The sequence below is a fragment of the Urocitellus parryii genome, chromosome 10 (assembly GCF_045843805.1).
Source record: "Urocitellus parryii isolate mUroPar1 chromosome 10, mUroPar1.hap1, whole genome shotgun sequence".
Taxonomy (NCBI): Eukaryota; Metazoa; Chordata; class Mammalia; order Rodentia; family Sciuridae; genus Urocitellus; species Urocitellus parryii.
In genome coordinates, this window is record NC_135540.1 from 58,606,619 (window position 1) to 58,631,783 (window position 25,165).

The window sequence follows — 25,165 nt, forward strand, 5'->3', positions numbered from 1 at the left end:
TTTCTTCACAGCTGGCTCTTGTGATATGGCTATATTTCTAGAAGACTCTCTAGCATCTCACATCACTTTATATACCTTGTCCTTTCACTTCTGGAAGTGGTATGTCTTGGATTTACCAAATTTATTTTTCTCTTGTTCTTCCACCCTAGATTTCTGCTTTCATATTATATTTCTGTTGAAATTCTGCCAATGCTTCCCATCATCTCTTGATTTCCATTCCATCCGCAAAAACCTCATGATTTTTATCTTCTCATTTTTTTAATCTATCCACTTTTCTCACACCACCCTAATCCAAGCTGTCATCATTACTTACCTAGCCTCATATTTGATTGCATACATTATTCATGCATTCACTCTATGCATTTATGCCCACTTATTTATCTAGGACTCTTGTGGTTCTTGGCACTTGCCAGAGCAACTAACTACTAAGGCTGGTTTATTCTCCTAAGTTGAAAGAAAGAATTGTATTCCTATTTTTCTATAATTACTTCAAATACAATAAACATTGGTTTTATTTGCTCTATAGGATTATCTTTGATCAAGGATAGTGATTCTTACCTAGAGTGTTCATTCACAATTCCCATTTTCATGTGTATAGTTCCAGTTCATTTACTTATTTCTCTTCCTGTGTAGTGTTTCATAACATGAATAAACCATAATTAGCTTATCCATTCTGTTGATGGGCATTTCTGTTATTTTCAGGGTTGGTTTTTGTTTGTTTGTTTTTTGCTATTACTGCTTCAGTTAACATTCAGGTATATTTGTACTAGATTCCTTAGGTATATATAACTACAAGTGGAATTTCAGGGTTGTAGCTTATACACATTCAAATGTACTAGAAAATGCCCCAAACTTTTTCAAATTATACCAATTTATGTTTTCACCAACAATGGATATCCGTCATTCCCCTAACATTTGATATTATCAGAGACTTCTTTTCCCCAACATATTAATGTGAAATGCTAGCTCATATTTCCATTAAAACTTTATTGTATTCCTATATACCAGCAACAAATAAATAATGCATATTTTTAAATTATCTTCTATGATAACAAGGAAACTAGGAATAAATTAGTGATAGACTAGAACAATTTTTTTTAAATCCTATTAAATAAATGGAGGGAATACTGTGTTCATGGTTAGAAAGACTCCCCATGCTTAAGATATTCTTTATCAATTGACCAGAAGTTCAGTGCAATTCCAGTGAAAATCATAACAAACTGATTCCACAGATTTTGAAGAACGTTGAAATTGTCCTATCAGTTAACAAGTTCTAATAATTAAAACCCTGTATTATTGGCACAAATATAAACACATAGGTGAGCATAATAGAATATAGCCCCTGAGCTCTGTGTCAACCTGAGGGTGAATCTCAATAATATTCATTTTTAACAAGGTGATTATTTCTTACCCAACTATGTGAATGACTTCTTTATTAAACTAGAATTGTTAGGACTAATAAATCTATTAGTTGAGATATTTTTATATATTGTATATAGTTCAGGGACTCATACTTTTTTTCCCCTCTTTTTCTACCTGAACTGTTAAAGGTATCACTAATAATAACTTAACTATTGAGTTTTGCCCAAGAGTTGGGGCTGCCTCCCTAGATTTACTATTGTCATTTTCTTATGTTATTTCCTGCAATACTTAAAACATTCACACCTCCAAGAATATCTGGTGTAATGAACTTGGGAGTTTGCAAAAGGCATTGTTGTGTTATCATAGTAAATGAATAAAGATTCAGTAACTTTAGTCAAATGTTACAAATATGAATCCAGAGAATTGGGGGTTTTAGCTTTCCATTTTTATTTTTAAGCAATGTTTACATAATAGAAAAATCTTAAACTGCTCTGTGCTAATAATTTTTTTAAGTAAATTTAGGGAGCTTCGTACAGTATGACCCACTTATATGCTAACAATAGTTCTAAGAAAGTAGGATGGCTATTCTCCTTTATTTTTAGATCCTAATCAGTTATGATTGAAAATATTAAACCAGATTTTCTTTTGCTAACATTTTGTGAAAAACTCTTTACAAATAATAGTCATTTATGATTAATAAAAAAATCATAAATGTTTTGTATATAATACAAAATGATTTTCTTTTAGAGTAGGCTAAGCATATGCTATGACCAGTCTTACATATAAAATGAGCATACTTTTAGATTCTAAACTGTATTGGAACATGCACAGCATTGTTTTCAGCTGCTGAAGTGTGATCGATTAAATTTAGGGAGAGGATTAATTGAAGAAGATCTAAAAGTTATTTTTCTGTATTTGACTATAGAATATATTAAAAAGAGCTTAGAGTTATTGGAGTTAGATATTTTACATTTTTTATACTCAGTCTTCAAAATCAGTGTGTTTTTGAAATGTATATAAAATACAAAAAAAAAATACAAAAAAAAACCTTTAGTTTCTGCCCCTTTTTAAGGGCCTTTGTAAGGACTCAGTAATGTAAATCTCTCTTTGCTCTCCATTATACTAATAGCTTGTTAATTTGATTTTTATAGCATCATATGTAGCTGAAAACATCAGGTCAATAAAGTACTGATTTTTTTTCCTTTAAATTGAAGAAAGGAAAATGTTCTTGTTATTTCTGTGAACTAACAATAATCAGGAGTCAAGTTTTTGCAATAGATATTGTACTTTTACTCATTTTGTTTCCAATTTTTCCAAAACTCACCTTTCATTGAAGACCTGGGAGAACTGAATAAGAAAAGTCCTGTGACCCACCCTGCCCCAACACACCCAATAGCCAGTTTTGCAGTCCCATTTAAGCTGTTCTTCTATTTTCTCTTCATAATGAATTTTTAAAGGAAGATTAACTTCTATTTTCATTTAAGTCGTAAAACCTAGGAGTCTTAAACCTTTTTCTTTAAGGTAACTTAGAATGCTAAAGTTATGGATTCATTAGGTATTGTTTAGTTTTAATTTTTGCTTATTGTTCTACTTTTCCATAGTGATTAGCAGTAAAATCCATAAAAATAGTAAGCATTATGTATTTATTGGTGATAATATGAAGTATATGTATGGGAGAAAAGTGCTGACATTGCCATCTTTGCAGTCAACATTCCTTGGGATAGGAAAAGAAAAAAAAAGATGAATTTCCTGTGTTTGATGTTATTTATTTATTAATTGGCATGTTGCTGGAATTGAACCCAGTACCTTGCACATGCTAGACAAGTGTTATACCACTGAAATTCACCCCAAGCCAGGTTTCCTGGGTTGAAGCAAGGAGGAAAAGAAAAGTGCTTTTATTGATCTGGAATTGAGAAGTAACACCAGGGTTAATTATAGGAAAGTATTGTTAAGGAGTTTTGGGACTGATATTCATGTTAATTTATAGGTTTGAAATTTATTGTTAGAGAACTGTTACCCAAACTCTAACTTTGTAACAATGTCAGGCTCTAGGTATCCAAAATTACCTCCTTTTCTAGCCTTTCTCAACTCTGTAAATGATAACTTCACTCTTTGAAGTATTCAGTCCGAACATTTCCCACCCCAGTTGTTCTGCTTACCTTTCACTTAGTTTCATCTTTACCTGCAGCAAATAGTGAAGAATTGCCAAGAGCCTGCTCCTCCCTTTAGAACAAAATCATGAGGTAGAAAATATAAAAGGTCAGGAATATTCATCACAGGAAACACTAAAAAGGTTATATTTCAAATTTGTTGGGCTTTTAAGGATCCAGTAATATTTTAGTATTAATTTCTTTCATTAGCTTTTTAAGTAATTTAGAGCTCTCTGACATTTGAAATGGTACTTACAAACAGTTGGCTTTCTAATCACTTTTAAAATATGTATCATGTGAGAAAATGGAAAATATGGAAAAAAACTATGGTTTTTATATGGCTAAATTTGGCAAAATATCAGTGATCAAATTTAATATTTTTTAATACTTGCTGCACATTTGGGGGTTCTATACAGGTGCCAGCAATGTTCAAACAAATAAAAACAAACATCTATAATTCATAAAAACATATATATATATATTATTATTATATTGACCTTATTTTCAGCTATATCTCAAATAAAGCTTCTTTGATAAAAATGTTGCCCAAGTTTGTCAAATTGAATATTTATTTGAACCTATCAATATAATCTTAGCATTTATGGTAATAGGAGTCAACGTATGTGTCTTTGTGAATGAGGTCTCAGTCTACTTCAAAAGAACAATTTGAGGTTTTTTAAATATTTTTTAACATTTTTAACATTCTGCTTTCTGGTTTATTTGTCATGGTATCTCTTTGAATCATGTTTATTTTTTAGTCAGGACTTTGTAGGAACAGAAGCCCAGATCAAACATTTTAAGCAAAGGAGTTTATTATAGAAATATTAAGTTTCTCAAGTAGTGAACTGTGAGCCAGGCAGAGATGTACCAGCTCCTTAGAGATGACTTCAGTACTATCAGAGAGAGCACTCTTTCAGTTGATTTCATTCCTCTTGTTGCAGATTAATAGGAATCATAATCTCCAGCAGCTCTTGAGGTCTTTTAGGAGCACATTGTCTCTGTCTCTGAATAACCCAAGCCAATCAAATGAGATGTGGGGGACGACTGGCTGGGTCAGATATTCAGTCAGAGCCATGTAATGACATGATTGTCCTCAAGGTGCCGGTTGTGGATACAGGGGATGGATAAGGGAGACATTTACAATGAACACCACCTTTGGCTTCTACTAAAATTACCTTATGTATGTAAAATTTGAACAGAATAGCATACTGCCATCAAATGTAAATGTAGTTGAGTAATTACTTCCCTGAGTTTTGATAGTGTTCTATATAAGCTTTTTTCGGCTTTATTTCATACTGATTGATGGCTTATATTGATTGGGCTACCTAGTATTACTGAACTGTTCATTTATACAAGTTGGTAAGCCCGGAAGGGGAAATAGAGTAATCAGAGACAGTCTTCATTCAAGGGAATAAAGTGAAGGTTGCAGGGAGAGAAGCTTATGTGACCCAAAGCTGGAATCCTAATGCCAGAATACAGAGCTACTGGGAGGCTCAGCTCATTTATGATTTTGTTTGAGAATGAAAAAGACAGGAGTGGATGCACTAAATAGTAAGAGGATTAAGGATATTGTGTTTGTAGTTGGTATGTTCCAGAAGATCTGTGGAACAATACAGAATCTTCTACAGTTTACCAGTGATCTCTTGAGTAGGCAAAAAAGAACTGTTTTGCATCTATCAGCAGATAAAGATTGTCACCAGAAAAAAAGAAGAAAGAAAGAAAAGGTACATAACTATAATTTCATTGCTACTTTTATCCTTTAGTCATGACAATATGACATTCTCTTTCACTGAACCTACTAACTCTCTCTATATACACATAATACAAAGTATTCAAATTGGTCATCCCAGGGTCCTCCCCATTTCTTGAAGGGGAGCTTTCTGTCCAAAAATGCTGATTAATTAGCAGTCCTATATGTGGATATGGATCCATGTATACATAATACAAAGCATTCATACTGGTCCTCACCCCAGGGCTCTCCCCATTTCTTGAAGGAGAAAATTCTGCCAAAAATTTCTTGACAAATCAGCAACTCAGGTATAGACATGGATCCCCATAGTGGGCATCCCTCTCCTTCATCCAGTTTTAGTAGCTATAAAAGGAATCATAAGTGAAAGTTTTAGTTTCCTGACACTTCCAGTAATAAAAGAATTTGAAGACTCTGTTCTAAACCAACTTTGATACTATAGTAGTTACAGTGTAGACATATTGTTGGAGCAAGTATGATAATAAAGATGTTTATTTGACCATATGTAAGTTTCTGTAATAGAAGCAGAAGAGAATGATTAAAGTCAATAGTTGGCCCTACTTGGAAAATTAATATAAGGAACTGTTTGATTGACATATGTAGGCATTGTTTTTCTTCTTTCTTTTATTATTGAGGGCATAGGAAGAAAACACAAAGTCTGCATAAAGATACATGACTCCATTATCTAGAGATAACTTCTTTAGCATATTTTCAGAGATATCTTTTTATATTTTTGATGTTTTACATATTTTAACAGAATTTGAGGACATACTTTTTGTGTATTACTCAACAGTATTTTTTAAATTTGGGGGGGTTTCTTGTTGTGTCATACATAATTGTGGGATCCATTATGCCATATTCATTAGTCTCCTTCCCCAGTTTCTTCCTTTCCCTCTTTCCCTCCCTCCCTATGATCTACTTGCTTTGCTGTACTGATCTCTCTTCTATTGTTATTATTTTAATTAGGGTACCATAATTATATAAGTGGGATTCATTGTGATCTATTCATATATGGTCATAGCATAATTTGGTAGATTTCATTCCCTAATACTTCCCCCTCCCCTCCTGCCTCCTTCTCAGTCCTCTCTCTATACTGAATTGGTCTCCATTATCATGAGATTCCCCCCTTTTTTTTCCAACTCATTTTTCCCCGTTTTTCCCACATATGAGAGAAAACATTGGACCTTAATTTTCTGAGTCTGGTTTATTTCTTATAGCACACATGATGTTTTCCAACTTCATCTGTTTATCAGCAAATGACATAATTTCATTTTTCTTTATGACTGAGTAGAACTCTATTGTGTATATATACCACATTTTCTTTATCCATAGCTGGTTCCATAATTGGCTATTGTGATTTTACTGCTATAAATATTGATGTGTGTATATCACTATAGAATATTGATATTTCTTTTAGATGAATACCAAGGAGTGGGATAGCTGGATCCTATGGTAGTTCTATTCCTAGACTTTTAAGGTATCTTCATACTGCTTTCCAAAATGGCTGTACTAATTTGCATTCTCCCAACAATGTATAAGTATACCTTTTTTTACACATCCTTTTTGGCCATTATTGTTATTGTGTCCTTGGTGATTGTTATTCTAATAGGAGTGAGTTGAAATCTCAATGTAGTTTTGATTTTCATTTCCCTGATTGCTAAGGATGTTTAATTATTTTTTCATATAATTAATGGTTATTTGTATTTCTTCTTTTGAGAAATATTTGTTTTAGCTTATTTGCCCATTTATTGATTGGATTATTTGATTTTCCCTGGTTAACAGTATTTTTAACAAAATATTGAAACAGTAATAAAAAGATAAATTTTTAAAATGTAATTGTAATCTGTTTTATGTAATAATGACGTAAACTAATTAATTAGTATAAGTTTAGTAAGTATTAATACCAGGAAAAAGAAATATCTGTTGACTAAGCATTTAAACTCAATAAAGTTTAGATTATATTGTTTGGTAAATTTGTTTGTTCCTTTTTGTGAATATAAGATACTATATATTAGAGAATTTAAAGTTGCTCTTGAGGAAATATTTTTATGCCATCACATTAATTCAGTTTTAGGGTCAGTTTTGATTTTTACGGTTGTTTTTCTGTTTTCCTTCCCAGATCCAAGTATTTTAGAACATGCTCAAGAGGTGAGCACTTAACTATAGAGGTAAGTAGAATCATGAATTTGATTGGATTAAAAATGCCTTCAGAAGAGCAGAAGAAACTTTCAGTTAGGGAGAAATAATCTAGACCCAAATTTAGTTCAGACTGTTTACACTGCAATATTATTGATTCTAGTGAAGAGGGAAAAAAAAATGGGCAACTAGGAAGAAGAGTGGGTAGGGAGAAGTTTATTCTCCTAATAGGTTTGTTTTCATTTTACCCTATACATCTCAGAGAAAGGGTGCTGTCCTGTCAGTGATAGTGGCTCTGTTGACCTGCCCTATCAGAGAGATATAGCAGAATCAAAGTAGCAAATTGTTTTTTAAAAATTTTTTAATTTGTTTTAATTAGTTATACATGTCAGGTAGAATGCATTTATGCACTTTGATATATCACACATAGCAGAAGCACTGAGTGCTTTTTCTTTGCTTATAAAAATGCAGATAACAGTAGAAGCTCCTGAATCCCCTACTATGTACCAATCACTTTCCATTTGGTTGAGAAAAGCCACTGCACATAATTCTTACTATAGCTCTTTTGTAAACATATGATAGTTATCCTCTTTTATGGATGAGAAATCAGAGGCTTAGACAGATGGAAAAATTGGACTATAGAGTGCTACCTGGAAGTGGCAGAAAACAAAATCCAGTCCTAAACTACTTTGCTCCAAAACTTGAAAACTATTCTTCACTGCTTTCTATGTTAAATAAGGAAGTATGTAAACTGAATTAGTTTTCTTAAAAATATCACAAACTAGTACAAAAAAATAATTTTTAACAGTTTTCTTTTCTTGAATTGTTTCTTCTTGATCTTTAAACAAGACAATGTTAACATTAAGACTTTTCTTTTAAGAGGTTATATATCAAAGTTTTTTATATTTAAATTACAAATATTTTAATAGTGTAATTTAATAGTAATGACTTTCATTAGGTCACTTGACATAATAGCATTTGTCACATTATAATCAAATTGTTCACATTCCTGCCTCTATGTAAGGATAGTGTCTACCAATAATTTTTCCTTGAAAATAATTATACAAATAAGTAGATGGATAAATGTAAACATTTAGAGAAATTCTTACTTGGGTATTTTTTTTTGTCCCTGTTTCTTGAGTAATTTTTCTTTATGACATTGAGTAATTTGTTCTGAACTAAAGTAAAGTGAAAAATTCTGGTAGTATATATTTAAAATACCTACATAAAACTGCATCAGGTAGGAGGATCATGAGATCAAGGCCAGCCTGTGCAACAAGGTAAGACCTTGCTCAAAAAAATCATAATAAATAAATAAAAATAAAATACCTGTATGAAATATTCAAGTCAGGTGAAGATATAGTTTAGAATGTAGTTTCTCCTTTATATTTAATATTGCTGTAATTCTCTTTTTATTTTTATATAAAGTCATAAATACAAATAATATATGTTTGCATGCCCATTTTGTAGACTTTTGAATATGTTAAATGAGCTGATGTATAAAAAGGCAATTGACTAAAGTATCTTATTAAAGTATATTATTATTTTTTTCTCATGAATAGATTTGAAAACTAACAAAATAATTTTTAAATTTTTATTTATTTATATATAAAAGAGGAATGCATTACAATTCTTTTTTTAATGTTTTGTAATTGTAGATGGACAGAATGCCTTTATTTTATTTGTTAATGTTTATGCAGTGCTGAGGATTGAACCTAGTGCCTCTAGCGCTCTGCCACTGGGCTACAGCCCCAGCCCCATTATTACAATTCTTATTACATGTAGAGCTCCATTTTTCATATCTCTGGTTGTATACATATTATACTGACACCAATGATGATTGAATGTGATGATCATTATTATCTAAAGTATGTGTATAAAGTATATTATTTTTAAGGTGAGAAAATTATAATTTCTTGTGAGATATTCACCTTTGACAGGTATCCCTCTTAACACTTACTTTCTTGTTCTTTCAGTTTGAGAATCTAGTAGAAAGTGATGAAGTAAGTATTTCCATATTAGTATAACACTCATATTTGTTTGTCTCTTGAATCATCTGTTTACTTCTAAAAATTATTTTTTAAATTTTATTTTAGAATATTTAGTTTTACTTTTTGTCCCTTCTATCTCATTTCCTTCTTTTACTAATTTATGTCAGCAAAGAATTTAGAATTTTTTATTATATAACCCACAATATAATACTACACATGCACAGGTTTTAAAGCTTCTTGTAGAACTCAAGGAACTTCAGAAAGCAAAAATTCTAACCTCTTCACTTAAGTATGTAAAATACTTCAGCAATCTAGAATGGAACCTTTCTTAAAAATATTTTTCAAGGATTTCTGAGTATAGAATTCTATAATTTCTACAAAACATTCTATAATTTCCTTTCTACAATTTTCCATAACTATTACCTCTTTTCAGTTATTCTTAATATTGACCTTCTGTATTTCATTTTGTCCAAACTCAAATTTAAAATGTTTCATAAGTATAGAAATGTTAAAATATGAAGAAAAAAGCATTCTTTAGGATCAGCAAAATGTAGTGTATATTTCTTATACAGGTATAGTTAGTTGTGCTAATTTTCAGCTTTACTGAACTAATTGTATGAGTTCTTACAAATTATTTAACCTCTGAGGGACCAACTTTCCACATCTCCAAATTTTTAACTATAAAAGCACAGCAAGCTCTGACTTTTTGTCCTTTTTATTTTCTAAAGAAAGAGGAAAATGAATCATACCTTTTCTTTAAATTTTTAAGTTGTTCTTTAGCCCAGCATTTCCCAGAGTGTATATAAAATACTAGTCTCAAGATATAAATTGGCATATTAAAGATTCTGAAAACTGTTGTTAAACAAAATTATTTAAACCTGTTTAACTTAGAATTTCCCCAATTAATTTGCATATAAATCCTTCTTAAAAATCATATATATTTATCAACTGGTAGGACAAATTTGGGGAACTGTCTACCATTTTTTTTTTTTTTTTTTTTTGCCAGTAAAATAACATCCGAATTTCATGAACCTAGTTTCCTTACCTTCTCAAAGGTCACTTTCACCTCCATGTCTTTCCCTTTTAAAAGTTTACACAAACACAATACAACATTTTTAAAGCTTCTAATAAATAAGAGTTCTTTCAGCCTTCACAGTAGTTCATCTCAGTATTATATTGCTTTTCAAAAACACTTATAGTTTCATGTGTACTCCTAAGGTACTTTTTATTTGGTTGGTTAAAGGTTTTCTTGATTATTTGTTCTTATTGAACAATATTAACAATAAAATAGTTTTCTTTCAAGTGGTTATTAAGTTACTTATTTGAAAATATAATTTAATTGTAATAATGCCATATTAAGTATAGAAATGTTAAAATATGAAAAGAAAAAAGTACACTTTAGAATCAACAAAATTTGTATATTTCTTATATAAGTATAGTTAGAAGAACTTTAGCTTTTGTGCTAATTTTCAGCTTCACTAAACTAATTGTAAACTAACTTTCCTCTCATTTCACATTTTCTATTTGGTTTAGTTGAAAATCATCCTGTTTTGTAGTGCTGTTTTCTAAGTTTATTTGAATTATTTAGAATTTTTATTTCTCATCTTGGGTAGTCATGTGTTTCAGTTGTCAGATATGACTAGTGTAAAAGTGTAAGATAAGCCAGGCATGGTGGTGCATGCCTATAATCCCAGTGAGTTAAGAGACTGAGGCAGGAGGATCCAAGTTCAAAGGTAGCCTCAGCAACTTAGCAAAACCCTAAGCTACTTAATGAGACTGTGTCTCAAAACAAAAAATAAAAAGGATTGGGGATGTGGCTAACCTAGTGTGTTTTTAAGCACTCCTGGGTTCAATTCCCAGTACCCCCCCCAAAAAAAAAGTGTAAGATATATTCATAAGCCCAAATTAGTCTTGAAAATAATTATGGTTTACTTTGGAGGAAAAAGCTGTAGGTGGTTTCATAGCCTTGAAAAGGAAAACAAAAACAGTCAGATCTTGTCATCTGCTGTAATTGTGTTCCTTAAAGTCCATGATGCCACATTAGTGCATATTGAAGCATCATTCCTAGAGGAATAACAGGAGTAAATCCTGAGACCCTCTTGTCACACATGTTTTCATCAACCAGTCACTATATAACTATGTTATATATGTTTATCTTTAAAACATCTTATTAAATATGTATTGTTAACTCATTAACTTTGAACTCACTGCCACCAGCTTAAATTTATGCCTAAGTGAAGCTTATCTAATGAACTTTACTTTTTTCAGTAAGGCACATCACAACCTTCTTGCACTTAAGAACAATACGACAGCACTTAGGCACTAGGGGTAGTGTTCATTTTGAAACAATGAAACCATATACAAAACACAAAAATGCAAACTACTTGGCACCAAATAGCTATGAAAGGTCACTTGTTCATAGCCTGAAAGTTGCAACAAGAATGCTGAGGAATGTCCTGTTCTACCTGTGCCAGACATATGCATTGTTACACACACACAAAAAAAAAAAAAAAAAAAAAAAAAACCACAAATTTGCTGCTCTGTGCATATCTCTGAATGGCCAAGAAAGCATAGCATATTGAATATTGATTTGGAGTTACAAATACATTTTAGCAGGTAGGTAAATTTATGTATTTGGATTGAAATAATGAGGATCAACTGTAAATGATGAAGATGTTGTCTATCCTGATTGCAGAAGTTTACTTGGTATCTTAGAAATGTTTGTTGAAAAAAAAATTAAGAAATAAGCAAATGGCTGCTATATAACTAAATATAAATTTTGATTTTGCCTTTGAAAAATAGTAAAATTTTCAAGATTTTGTTTCAAACACTTTAAATAATGAAATTTGTTTGCCATGATAAAATATGTAAGTAGAAAATATTAATTAAATAAAAATTTTATTGGCTTGCCTTAAATAGAATTCAGCTATTGAAATTTCTTTAATTTTCTAATTAATTTTTGTACAGGGGGAGAGCCCAGGAAGCAGTCATAGGTAAGCCTTTAAATAAATAAATAAATAAATAAATAAAAACTTCTGTGTGAACTACAAGATGCTGTCTGAGAATTCAGGCTTTATTATTTGCTGTCTTTGAGACATTGAAAAGTTTGTATTACAGAATGTTAGTTTTTTCTTTTCATGAAATTGAAGCAAATAATGTATTTCTCAAAAGATTGTTTTGAACATGAAAGAGTTTAACAGTTGTCACTGTCTAGGTACTTTCCTACTGAAGACTTTTTAAAAAGTTGTTTAATATTGATAAATTTCTAAGTTTTTCAGTTTTATCCCCCTTTCTTTCTTTCTTGACATTCTAAACTTGTTCTGCTAATCAAAGAATTTGACATCTTTCAACAGTAACTAGAAGCTCAATACTATAATTTTTTGAAGTAGCCTTTTAATGTTCAGTTAAAATTACATGCACTATTTGAGAAAGAAGCATACTGGGATTTAAAAACCAGATGGTCCCTACATGGAAAGAAAGAATATCTTGGTCCAGGAAATAGATCTTATAAGTGACATTTCAGCATAAGGCAGGAAAAGTCAGGAAAGAGCAGTTACAGAGAACACATTAGGAAACCCTAGAGAGAGGTCCTTTGCCCAAAATGTGTATGGAGAATGTATTCAAGATACTCTTTAAGGTGATTACACCTACACTGATTCCCAAAGGACTGGTTAGTGGTTACTATCTAGGCAGAGGAGAATGTGTCTGACTGGAGAAATTGCATACAGAGTGAGAGAATTGATTGGAAGGGACCACAGGAAAACTATATGGGGTGATAGAAATGTTCTGAATCTTGCTTTGGGTAGAGGTCACATGAGTGTCTGCAGTTGTCAAAATTTTATGAAGTGAACACTAACAGAATTAGGAGATATTACCTTATACATGGCTCCTTAGCCATGGTAAGTATCTAGATCACTTTTAAGTCCAGGATTGAGGGAGAGATAAAGTAGGGTAGACAGAGCACAGAGGGAAGTGGTCTAGGGGTTGAACAGACAAACAGAAGAGTAGTCTGAAGATAAGCAAGTAGTCATCAAAAAGAACAAGGAGAGCAAGGGAAGCCAAGGGAGGAGGTAAAGACAGACAGATGGGCTAGAGGGAATGTTCAACAATGTCACCTGAAACATTGGTAATAAAATAAGGACTTAAATTTGTCTATTGTATTTGGCAACATAGAAGCCAGTGATTAGCTTTGCTAGAGTTACTGGAGTGATGGGAACAGAGGTAGACTGTGGTTAGTTGTGAGTACATGGAGGTAAGAAAAAGAAGGCAAGAGAAGCACACCGTTGAGAACAAGTTGCTAGACAGACCTCCTGGGTTTAAATTCTGGCTTTGCTTTATACTACTATGTTACTTCCTTAGACATGCTCTTAATCTGTCTTCATCCCACTGCCCTAATATGTAATTTCTCTTTATACCTTATAAGGTTGTTGAGGATTAAAATTAGTTAATGTGAGTAATATTAGTTAATATGTATAAATAATTAATATGTGTAATATTTAGAGGAGAGTCTGGCACTTAGTGCTGCATATGCTATCTATAATATTATATGTTTTAACTTGAGGAATTTTGGTTTAAAAAGGAAGCAGTAACTAGAGGTAGAATCAGGACAAGGGGTTTTTACTCCTTTTTATCCTCTCTTTCTTTATATGGAAGAAAGTAAAAATAGACAGAAGGGATAGGTTAAAGATAAGGGAGGTGCTAATTAATGGAGCAAAGTCCCATGGAATTCTCTGGAATGAGGGAAGGGAAGTGGCACCGGTGATGTTAGTCAGGAGTGTAATAAGCATAATGGTTGACTTTAAGCAGATTAAGGAATACTCACTCTTTAGAAGATGGGAAGAAAAACAAACAGGACATACTTAAGTAAGTGGAGGGATGGAAGTGGAGAGAACTTTATCTTTTAAGAGAAAACCATTTGAGAGCTGGGGTTGAAGCTCAGTGGTATAGCGCATGCCTAACATGTGAGGCACTGGGTTTAATTCTCAGCACCAAATATAAATAAAATAAAGGTCCATTGACAACTAAGAAAAAAAATTAGAAAGAGAAAACCATTTGGGTAAAAAACTTACAGAGTATGTAAAGATTTTGAAGTTAGCATAGGATGTGAGAGGGAGTTGACCTTGTATGAGTAAATTAATTGCTTGGGGCTGAGAGCCAATGATGTTAGATTTTCTATAGTCTCACACAGCAGAAAGAGCAAATCATGGGAATGATCCAGGATCAGAATGTGAGTAATCTGAGTGAATGTGGTGTAATGATAGATAGGAGTGTAAGAAGGAAAGTATTTTGGTTGGAAAGTAGTTCAGATCAGGCCCCCATTGGTTGTAAATGAAGTGAGGCCAGGAGATTTCCTGGATAGATAGACTAGAAGGAAAGGAAAGGATTGAGGGCCTGGGAATGCCTGCTTGATTGAGCAGAATAAATAGGAAAGTTAAGAGTTCAGAATATCTGAGGGCTGGGATTAGAATTTGTGTACTAGTGTTTATATTTTATGATGAACATTTTGGGGTACCCTCCAGGGTATATATTCACAGGTTAGATGACTAGCGTGGACCCTGTGTAAGGTAAGCTCACAGTTCTTAAAAGGTTCAGCAAAACCAAACTCAGATACTTCATCATCTTATTCAGTTTAAATACCAAAAGATAATGTGTTAGAATGTATACTTTTTACTCTTAACAATTGAATCATAGTATCAAATTGCCTTCATAACTTTTTGAGAGTAATGTTCAGAATTTCACTGGGTTTTATTGTTTGTGTGATTTTGGATTTTGTGTTTGTTTTTGTTTTCCTTTTCCCTGCCATCCTCCTACCCTCTCTTTTTTTCTGTAGGCCTCTTACAGAAGAAGAAATTGTCGATCTACGAGAGCGGCATTATGATTCTATTGCTGAAAAACAGAAAGATCTTGATAAGAAAATCCAAAAAGAGGTAAAATCTTTTATGTTACTTAAATGTGTTATCATAAAACCTCTTGCTTATAGGGGATAGTTGTCATTAAATAATTTATTACATATAGTCATTATACCTATATTTCAATATATACAGTTAAAAATTATTTAAAGTAAAAACTTATTTCAAACTGTTATAATTTTTTTATTTTGGTTCAGTTTATAGGATTATGTGAACCAAAAATGAAGATGTTACATTCTTTTAACTAATCTTAGTCCACAGATAGGGATGTTAGTGAGAACATCTACCTTTGTGTTTAAAATTAACTTTTAAAATAATTATTCTGTTTCATAATAAGTAGGGTTTAAATTTTTGTCTTGGCTTTATTTGTTTTCAGTGAACCAAGTAATTTTAACAACTATAAATGTTTACACAATGTATTTATAGGAGTAGACTGTAATTATAATTTTGCTATCACTAAACTAAATGGAATTATTCATACTTCTTTATATATTTATTAAGTGTTCTTAATGGTTTTATACCAATTAGTGATTTCAAGTGCATTCACTTAATCAACACAGTAGATGCTAATATTAGTTTTTTAAAAAGTATAAAAATCTTTTTTTAACTTAGATTTGACATGCAATAGCTATCATTGAATAAGTGTTATGAAAGGCAAGAACTTAACTTTGAAAGTAATTTTAAGATTACTAGTAATAAAATTAAGAAGACATGTGCATTGATGTCGATTAGATGCAAAGACATGGATTTGTGAAAGCTTAGTTCCCTTTTATAGAGAGTGATATGATCAGCCTTGGTATTAAAGATTTTTTACTTAAGAGAGTCAGAACCATTAAAATAGTCTGGGTGATAGGTGTTGGAATGATTGTTAAAATGAAGATCATTGCATATTCTAGAAAAGGATAGATTGGTACTTTTACAAATTAGATGCTACTGCTTCATAATTCAGTTTCTAAAGAATTCCATAATGTCTTTCATATCATCTGGGTTATTTTATAAAAGGAGAAACTGAAATGAACAATCTCAAAATATCAATTTTGATATGTTTTATAGATCACTTATTTTTAATGATTTATTTTTTATTTTATAAATAGAAACATTTTTAGAGCAGTTAGACAGGTTCTGATTTTTGTTAATCCTTATCGTTTTGTTCATATACAGTTAGCCATACAAGAAGAGAAGTTAAGACTAGAAGAAGAAGCTTTATACGCTGCACAGCGTGAAGCAGCCAGGGCAGCAAAGCAGCGAAAGCTCTTGGAGGTGAGGGGAAAAGACCCCAGCGAATATTAGGGTTGCTTTTCTCCTTATTTTCTCTAACAAATCCTAATTAGGACTTTTTTCCCCTAGAATCAAGGGCTTCTTGTTTAACAACAAATGTATTTATGCATATTCTTAAGAATCATAAAGGCAAATTGTTCAATCTTTATAACAGCTAAGAATAACATAAAATTACATGCTTGATACCGAATCTTGTTTAGCTTTAGATTAGCAGAAGCTAATTTCTATTTATTCTAAAGCTGAATTTTAGTGCTCCAAAATTTAGAATTCTTTTGGAAAAGTAAATATACTTTTTGAGGGAAAACTAGTCTTGAAATAGAATTTCCAAAGCATTTTGTAGTGTATTTTTGTGAGTTTTTTTTTTTTGTCTGTTTTGTTTTGTTTTAACAATTCTTTAGCTCCTCCAATTTTTTTAAACTTCCTAAAATCATACTAATTTTTCCCCAAAAGAATATTGTTTACTTCTTATCTTTACTCTTGTGTCTTTGAAAGATTGAAAGTTTAGGTCTTGAAAAATCATTGGCATATTATAGGGAAGGTAGCAAATGTACCATATCTTAAAATGCCATGTGGAAATGAGGCATTATCACAATGCCTCACAGTTATACCGTCATTTATGAAGCCCTGACTAAATGTCAGGAACTGTTCCAAGTAGTTTATTTGTGTTTAATCCTCACAGCAATTCTAGAGAACAAATTGTGTTGTTAATACCCATGAGGCAAGATGTTAAGTAACTTTCTTGAGATCCTACAGCTGATATATGGCAGAGCCAGAGTTCAAGCACATCAATGCTTAGCCAGCATACCTATTTAGTATCTTCCTCCATATTTTGCCTGTATGTATTCACTACTGTAGTGTTAATTGAAGCATTCCTAAAATCATCTCACATACTAGAACTAGAGGAACTGAAAAGTCATATCTTTCATATTGTTATGTGATTTGTGGACTGTGTCCTTTGTCTTTCTCTTCCTCCCTCTGTCTTTCTCATTCTCTCTTCCCTTTTCCCTCCCCTGCTCGCCTGGAGGAGAAGAGGGTCTTAACAGATAAACTTTATGAGCAAGTGTCTTTTTTTTTTTTTTTTTTTTTTTTTTTTAGTGCATCCTAAATAATGGAGAAGTTTTACAGTTTCACCTTCTGAAAAAAAAAAATGATTTGGGGGTTAATGTAGGTACTTACTTTACAATAATTAAGTCTCTACTCCTTGCTTTTTAGAGACTAATAGCATTCCATATGTAGCATCCATTTGGGTGATTTTCTGAGTTAGCTGAGTTTTTCCTTCCCTAAGTATTTGTTATAGGTCTGTGCAGCATGCACTGATACACAAACATACCCAGACACGCACCACTTCATTTGCTTTCCATAATAACCCTATATTTGTTAGGACAGTAACATGCCATCTGTAATACACAGATGAGGAAGCAGAAGATAAAGGCCATGCCAGGGACACACTGCAAATAACTATCAGAGCCACAATTCTGACAGGTCTTCTAAATTCTGTCTGAGCCCTAAATAATCAATCGCCTTTAATGTTTGAGTCAGCTTAGCCAGGCCTTATAAATGCTTTGTTTGATTACTACTTATTTCAGACAGAATAGAATTCCAGGTACTGATTAAGCTATTCCTTTCCTGCCTCTCATCTTTCATCAGTTACTAGGAAGTACTGAAGTGTACTAAGAATAGACATTAGTACATATCCCTTTTAAAAATTATCTTTTTACAATACCATGAATATTCTAAGCACTGGGAGATTACACACTGGTAAATTCACAAAAATTCTACCCTTAAGTAACAAGGTATAGAAGTTGAGTATTGGTGAATTGAAGTAAAAAAAAAAAAAAAAAAAAAAAAAACAAGAGAATCACTTTTTTTATTTTTAAAAACTAGGAAAAAATATTTTTCAGCATTGCATGCGTGGTTTTAAAAAGTATAATTTTCCAACAGAATGATTTTTGTATTATATTATGTTTCCAAAGCAAGAAAGGCTGAGAGTTGTGCAGCGGTATCATCCTTCTAATAATGGAGACTATCAAAGGTAAATATTGACATCTATTTCCTCTTCCCTTTGTGGTAGACAATGGTATTTCCAAAGAGAACACTGTTTATAACAGGATGTATGTGAATGTATTCACATTTATTTGATCCCTAAAAATGGTTGCTTCTCCAGGCTGGGCATGTAGCTCAGTGGTAGAGCCTATGTGTAGCATGAATAGACCCTGGGTTTAATCCCTAGCACCAAAAAAAAAAAAAAAAAAAAAGAGAGAGAGAGAGAAGTATCATTGCTTCTAAGACTGTCTTGGAAGAATACTGAGAGCATTTATTTTCTTTAAATCAGAAAGTGACCATTTATTTAAATTGACTTCAGGGCATTTTTAAGAGTATCACATCTTTCATGTTGAAAGTGATGACAGTAGCTGAATGCCTTTGGGTGAGTTATTTATAGCTTTACTTGTTTGTGTTTTCCTTAGTCTATCTCCTTTCTTAGAAAGTTAATGTGTTTTTTTGTTGTTGTTTTTTAGAAAAGTCATTTCAGTGTCACCTTCTCACAAGTAGTCCTGCTCATTCAAAGAACTAAATCATGCCTTGTTATTATAATTGTAAAGCTGGACATATAACTAAGCTCTAGAGATTTGACTTCAGAATTAGCTTGAATCTTATGTTTTCAGTTTCATGTTAGCATTAAGAAAATTAAGACCTATTTTCATTAGTTATATTGACTGTATGGCAATTACGAATTTTTGAAATAGGCCTTCAAACCAAAATACCATCAACTTATGCATTTCTTCTGTTGCTTCTGCTATGCACATACTATGCATTTACAAAAAAATTCAATTTTGTTACAGTTCAGGACCAGAAGATGACTTTGAATCTTGTACGATAAATGTGAAGTCTCAATATGAAGTTTTTCGAAGCAGCAGTAAGTCTTTTCACATATTCTTTGTTCATTTTAGTCTACTTTATGCCACATTAAACAGATAATTGGAAATCCTGGCTCTTTTTCTATAGAACTCCCTACCCTTCAATTTGTATTTTCCAGATAAATTAGTTAAATAGCTATTCATTATACAATATTATCTTTCCTTTTTAAAAAGGATTTGAAACAAAGGAAAATCTCAGACTATTTTTGTATAAGCCACATAGGGAGTCCAGCACTGCTTTTTCCATTTCTGTTCTGATCCTACCCCTACCCTTTCCCAGAAAACAAAGGAAAAGTGGGAAGAAATAGTAGAAAAGTGTACTTGTTATACTTATTACAAATTGGTTTGTAAGATTAAAATGTTTCTTCAAGTATCAAAAGTTAAAACTCTGATGTTTCTTCAAGTCATCTAGTTGTGATGGTGCACACCTATAATCCCAGCAACTCAGAAGGCTGAGGCAGGAGGATTGCAAGTTTGAGGCGAGCCTCAGCAACATAGTGAGTCCCTAAGCAACTTAGTGAGACCCTGTCTCAAAATAAAAAGAGCTGGGGATGTGGCTCAGTAACAGAGCATCCTTGGATTTAGTATCCAGTACCCAAAAAAAAGAAAAAAAGTTCAAAAGTCAACTCCTATGCTTCTACTCCTGGGAAGCTTGGGGAGCTTAGGAGTGGTTCCTTTGGAGAGTATAGGCTGTCTTTCATGTGTTTTAGCAGTGTTTTTGTATTAGAAACATTACATACAGCTTGTTTATCCTACTTACAAAGCTTGTAATTAATTTAGATTTGCATGTTTGCTGTGCTTAGATGGCAAAAAAAAATGTACTTTTCTTAACAGAAACTTACCAATGTAATATTTTGAATAATTTATGTTTTGAAGTTTAAAGGAATAGTAGTATTTAGAAAAATACAATTGTTGCAAATGAAAATGTTGTGGTAAAAGAGCACAGGTGGCAACATGTAATTGTATTTTATATATGTATTCTAGGACTGTCATCAGATGCCACAGTATTGACACCAAATACAGAAAGCAGCTGTGATTTAATGACCAAAACTAAATCAACTAGTGGAAATGATGACAGTACATCCTTAGATCTCGAGTGGGAAGATGAAGAAGGTATTTTATAATTCACAATTTTACCTTAAATGTTTAATTTGTTCTTTATTGATTTATACAAATCTTCTACCTTGGTATTTTACTTTATTTAAACTGAATAAATACAAAGCCTTGCAAAAAAATCAATATAAAAATTTTCTGTACTGTTGCTGTATTAGCAGTTATCATTTGTTGATAAATGGTTTAGAAAGTAATTTAATTTTTAATGTTTCTTGAGATTCAGAAAATAAATATTAATTTCTTTTTTTTTTGTTTGTTTGTTTTTTTGTTTTTCAGATTTAGTTTATTTTTTTTTTTATTTTTTTTATTGGTCGTTCATAACATTACATAGTTCTTAATACATCATATTACACGGTTTGATTCAAGTGGATTATGAACTCCCGCTTTTACCCCGTATACAAATTGCTGTATCACATCAGTTACCCTTCCATTGATTGACATATTGCCTTTCTAGTGTCTGATGTATTCTGCTGTCTGTCCTATTGTCTACTATCCCCCCTCCCCTCCCCTCCCCTCCCCTCCCCTTTTCTCTCTCTACCCCTTCTACTGTAAATCATTTCTTCCATTTGTATTCTCTTGACTTACCCCTCCTTTCCTCTTATATGACATTTTGTATAACCCTGAGGATCGCCTTCCATTTCCATGCAATTTCCCTTCTCCCTTTCCCTCCCACCTCTCATCCCTGTTTACTGTAAATATTCTTCTCAAGCTCTTCGTCCCTACCCTGTCCTTGTTTACACCCCTTATATCAAAGGAGTCATTTGGTATTTGTTTTTTAAAGATTGACTAGCTTCACTTAGCATAATCTGCTCTAATGCCATCCATTTCCCTCCAAATTCTATGATTTTGTCATTTTTTAATGCAGAGTAATACTCCATAGTGTATAACTGCCACATTTTTTTTATCCATTCATCTATTGAAGGGCATCTAGGCTGGTTCCACAGTCTTGCTATCGTGAATTGAGCTGCTATGAACATCGATGTAGCAGTGTCCCTGTAGCATGCTCTTGTTAGGGCTTTAGGGAATAGACCGAGAAGGGGAATAGCTGAGTCAAATGGTGGTTCCATTCCCAGCTTTCCGAGAAATCTCCATACTGCTTTCCAAATTGGCTGCACCAATTTGCAGTCCCACCAGCAATGAACAAGAGTGCCCTTTTCCCCGCATCCTCTCCAGCACTTATTGTTGTTTGACTTCCTAATGGCTGCCAGTCTTACTGGAGTGAGATGGTATCTTAGGGTAGTTTTGATTTGCATTTCTCTGACTGCTAGCGATGGTGAGCATTTTTTCATGTACTTGTTGATTGATTGTATGTCCTCCTCTGAGAAGTGTCTGTTCAGGTCCTTGGCCCATTTATTGATTGGTTTATTTGTTATCTTATTGTCTAATTTTTTGAGTTCTTTGTATATTCTGGTTATTAGGGCTCTATCTGAAGTGTGTGGAGTAAAGATTTGTTCCCAGGATGTAGGCTCCCTATTTATCTCTCTTATTGTTTCTTTTGCTGAGAAAAAACTTTTTAGTTTGAGTAAGTCCCATTTGTTGATTCTATTTGTTAACTCTAGCGCTATGGGTGTCCTATTGAGGAATTTGGAGCCTGATCCCACAGCGTGTAGATCATAACCAACTTTTTCTTCTATCAGATGCCATGTCTCTGATTTAATATCAAGCTCCTTGATCCATTTTGAGTTAACTTTTGTGCACGGCGAGAGATAGGGATTCAGATTCATTTTGGTGCAAATGGATTTCCAGTTTTCCCAGCACCATTTGTTGAAGATGCTATCCTTCCTCCATTGCATGCTTTTAGCCCCTTTATCAAATATAAGATAGTTGTAGTTTTGTGGATTGGTTACTGTGTCCTCTATTCTGAACCATTGGTCCACCCGCCTGTTTTGGTACCAGTACCATGCTGTTTTTGTTACTATTGCTCTGTAGTATAGTTTGAAGTCTGGTATCGCTATACCGCCTGATTCACACTTCCTGCTTAGTATTGTTTTTGCTATTCTGGGTCTTTTATTATTCCATATGAATTTCATGATTCTTTTATCGATTTCTACAAGATATGCTGTTGGGATTTTGATTGGCATTGCATTGAACTTATAGAGAACTTTTGGTAATATCGCCATTTTGATGATGTTAGTTCTGCCTATCCATGAGCAGGGTATGTTTTTCCATCTTCTAAGGTCTTCTTCTATGTCTTTCTTTAGGGTTCTGTAATTTTCATTGTATAAATCTTTCACCTCTTTTGTTAGGTTGATTCCCAAGTATTTTATTTTTGGGGGGGATATTGTGAATGGAGTAGTTGTCCTCATTTCCGTTTCAGAGGATTTGTCGCTGATATACAGGAATGCCTTTGATTTATGCGTGTTGATCTTATATCCTGCCACTTTGCTGAATTCATTTATTAGCTCTAATAGCTTCTTTGTAGACCCTTTTGGGTCTGCTAGGTATAGAATCATATCATCTGCAAATAGTGATAATTTAAGTTCTTCTTTTCCTATTTTTATGCCTTTAATTTCTTTTGACTGTCTAATTGCTCTGGCCAGTGTTTCGAGGACTATGTTGAACAGAAGTGGTGAGAGAGGGCATCCCTGTCTTGTACCAGATCTTAGAGGGAATGCCTTCAATTTTTCTCCATTCAGAATGATGCTGGCCTGTGGCTTATCATACATTGCTTTTACAATGTTGAGGTATGATCCTGTTATCCCTAATTTTTCTAGCGTTTTGAACATAAAGGGATGCTGTACTTTGTCGAATGCTTTTTCTGCATCTATTGAGATGATCATATGGTTCTTATTTTTAAGTCTATTGATGTGGTGAATAACATTTATTGATTTCCATATATTAAACCAGCCTTGCATCCCAGGGATGAATCCTACTTGATCATGATGTATAATTTTTTTGATATGTATTTGAATCCGATTCGCCAGAATTTTATTGAGGATTTTTGCGTCAAGGTTCATTAGAGATATTGGTCTGTAGTTTTCCTTCTTTGATGTGTCTTTGTCTGGTTTCGGAATCAGGGTGATGTTGGCCTCGTAGAATGAATTTGGAAGTTCTCCCTCTTTTTCTATTTCCTGAAATAGCTTGAAAAGTATTGGTGTTAGTTCCTCTTTAAAGGTTTTGTAAAACTCTGCTGTATACCCATCCGGTCCTGGGCTTTTCTTAGTTGGTAGTCTTTTGATGGTTTCTTCTATTTCCTCTATTGTTATTGGTCTGTTTAGGTTGTCTATATCCTCCTGGCTCAATCTGGGCAGATCATAGGACTCAAGGAATTTATCTATGCCTTCACTATCTTCTATTTTATTGGAGTATAAGGATTCAAAGTAATTTCTGATTATCTTCTGTATTTCTGAAGTGTCTGTTGTGATATTGCCTTTTTCATCCCGTATGCTAGTAATTTGGGTTCTCTCTCTTCTTCTCTTCGTTAGCATGGCTAAGGGTCTGTCAATTTTATTTATTTTTTCAAAGAACCAGCTTTTAGTTTTGTCAATTTTTTCAATTGTTTCTTTTGTTTCAATTTCATTAATTTCAGCTCTGATTTTAATTATTTCTTTCCTTCTACTTCTTTTGCTGTTGTTTTGCTCTTCTTTTTCTAGGATTTTGAGATGAAGTATGAGATCATTTATTTGTTGGTTTTTTCTTTTTTTGAGGAATGAACTCCAAGCAATGAATTTTCCTCCTAGAACTGCTTTCAATGTGTCCCATAGATTCCGATATGTTGTGTCTGTGTTTTCATTTAACTCTAGGAATTTTTTAATTTCCTCCTTGATGTCTTCTAAAACCCATTGATCACTCAGTAACCTATTGTTCATTCTCCAGGTGGTGCTTGCTTTTTCCTTTCTTCTTTTATCATTGATTTTCAGTTTCATTCCATTATGATCAGATAAGATGCATGGTATTATCTCTACCCCTTTGTATTGTCTAAGAGTTGCCCTGTGACATAGTATATGGTCTATTTTTGAGAAGGTTCCATGTGCTGCTGAGAAAAAAGTGTAGCTACTTGATGTTGGGTGGTATAGTCTATATATGTCAATTAAGTCTAGGTTGTTAATTGTGTTATTGAGTTCTATAGTTTCCTTATTTAACTTTTGTTTGGAAGATCTGTCCAGTGGTGAGAGAGGTGTGTTGAAGTCTCCCATGATTATTGTATGTTGGTCTATTAGACTCTTGAACTTGAGAAGAGTTTGCTTGATGAACACAGCTGCACCATTATTTGGGGCATATATATTTATGATTGTTATGTCTTGTTGGTGTATGGTTCCCTTGAGCAGTATGAAGTGTCCTTCTATATCCCTTTTGATTAGCTTTGGCTTGAAATCTATTTTATTAGATATGAGTATGGACACTCCTGCTTGTTTCCGCGGTCCATATGAGTGATATGATTTTTCCCAACCTTTCACCTTCAGTCTATGTATATCTTTTCCTATCAAATGCGTCTCCTGTAGACAGCATATTGTTGGGTCTTGTTTTTTGATCCATTCTACTAGCCTGTGTCTCTTAATTGGTGAGTTTAAGCCATTAACATTTAGGGTTATTATTGAGATATGGTTTGTTCTTCTATCCATAT

At 32.8% G+C, this 25,165-nt stretch overlaps 1 protein-coding gene across 1 annotated transcript in view; it reads left to right on the top strand.

Moving 5' to 3' along the window:
- Positions 1-25,165, top strand: part of Ap1ar (adaptor related protein complex 1 associated regulatory protein) — a 41,740-nt gene that overhangs the window by 10,676 nt on the left and 5,899 nt on the right. Inside the window, exons 2-9 of the mRNA XM_026389680.2 lie at positions 7,379-7,427; positions 9,372-9,398; positions 12,354-12,379; positions 15,217-15,313; positions 16,457-16,555; positions 18,547-18,605; positions 19,414-19,487; positions 20,473-20,601. Coding sequence (XP_026245465.1) covers positions 7,379-7,427; positions 9,372-9,398; positions 12,354-12,379; positions 15,217-15,313; positions 16,457-16,555; positions 18,547-18,605; positions 19,414-19,487; positions 20,473-20,601 — 560 coding nt within the window. The remainder of the gene's footprint in view (positions 1-7,378; positions 7,428-9,371; positions 9,399-12,353; positions 12,380-15,216; positions 15,314-16,456; positions 16,556-18,546; positions 18,606-19,413; positions 19,488-20,472; positions 20,602-25,165) is intronic.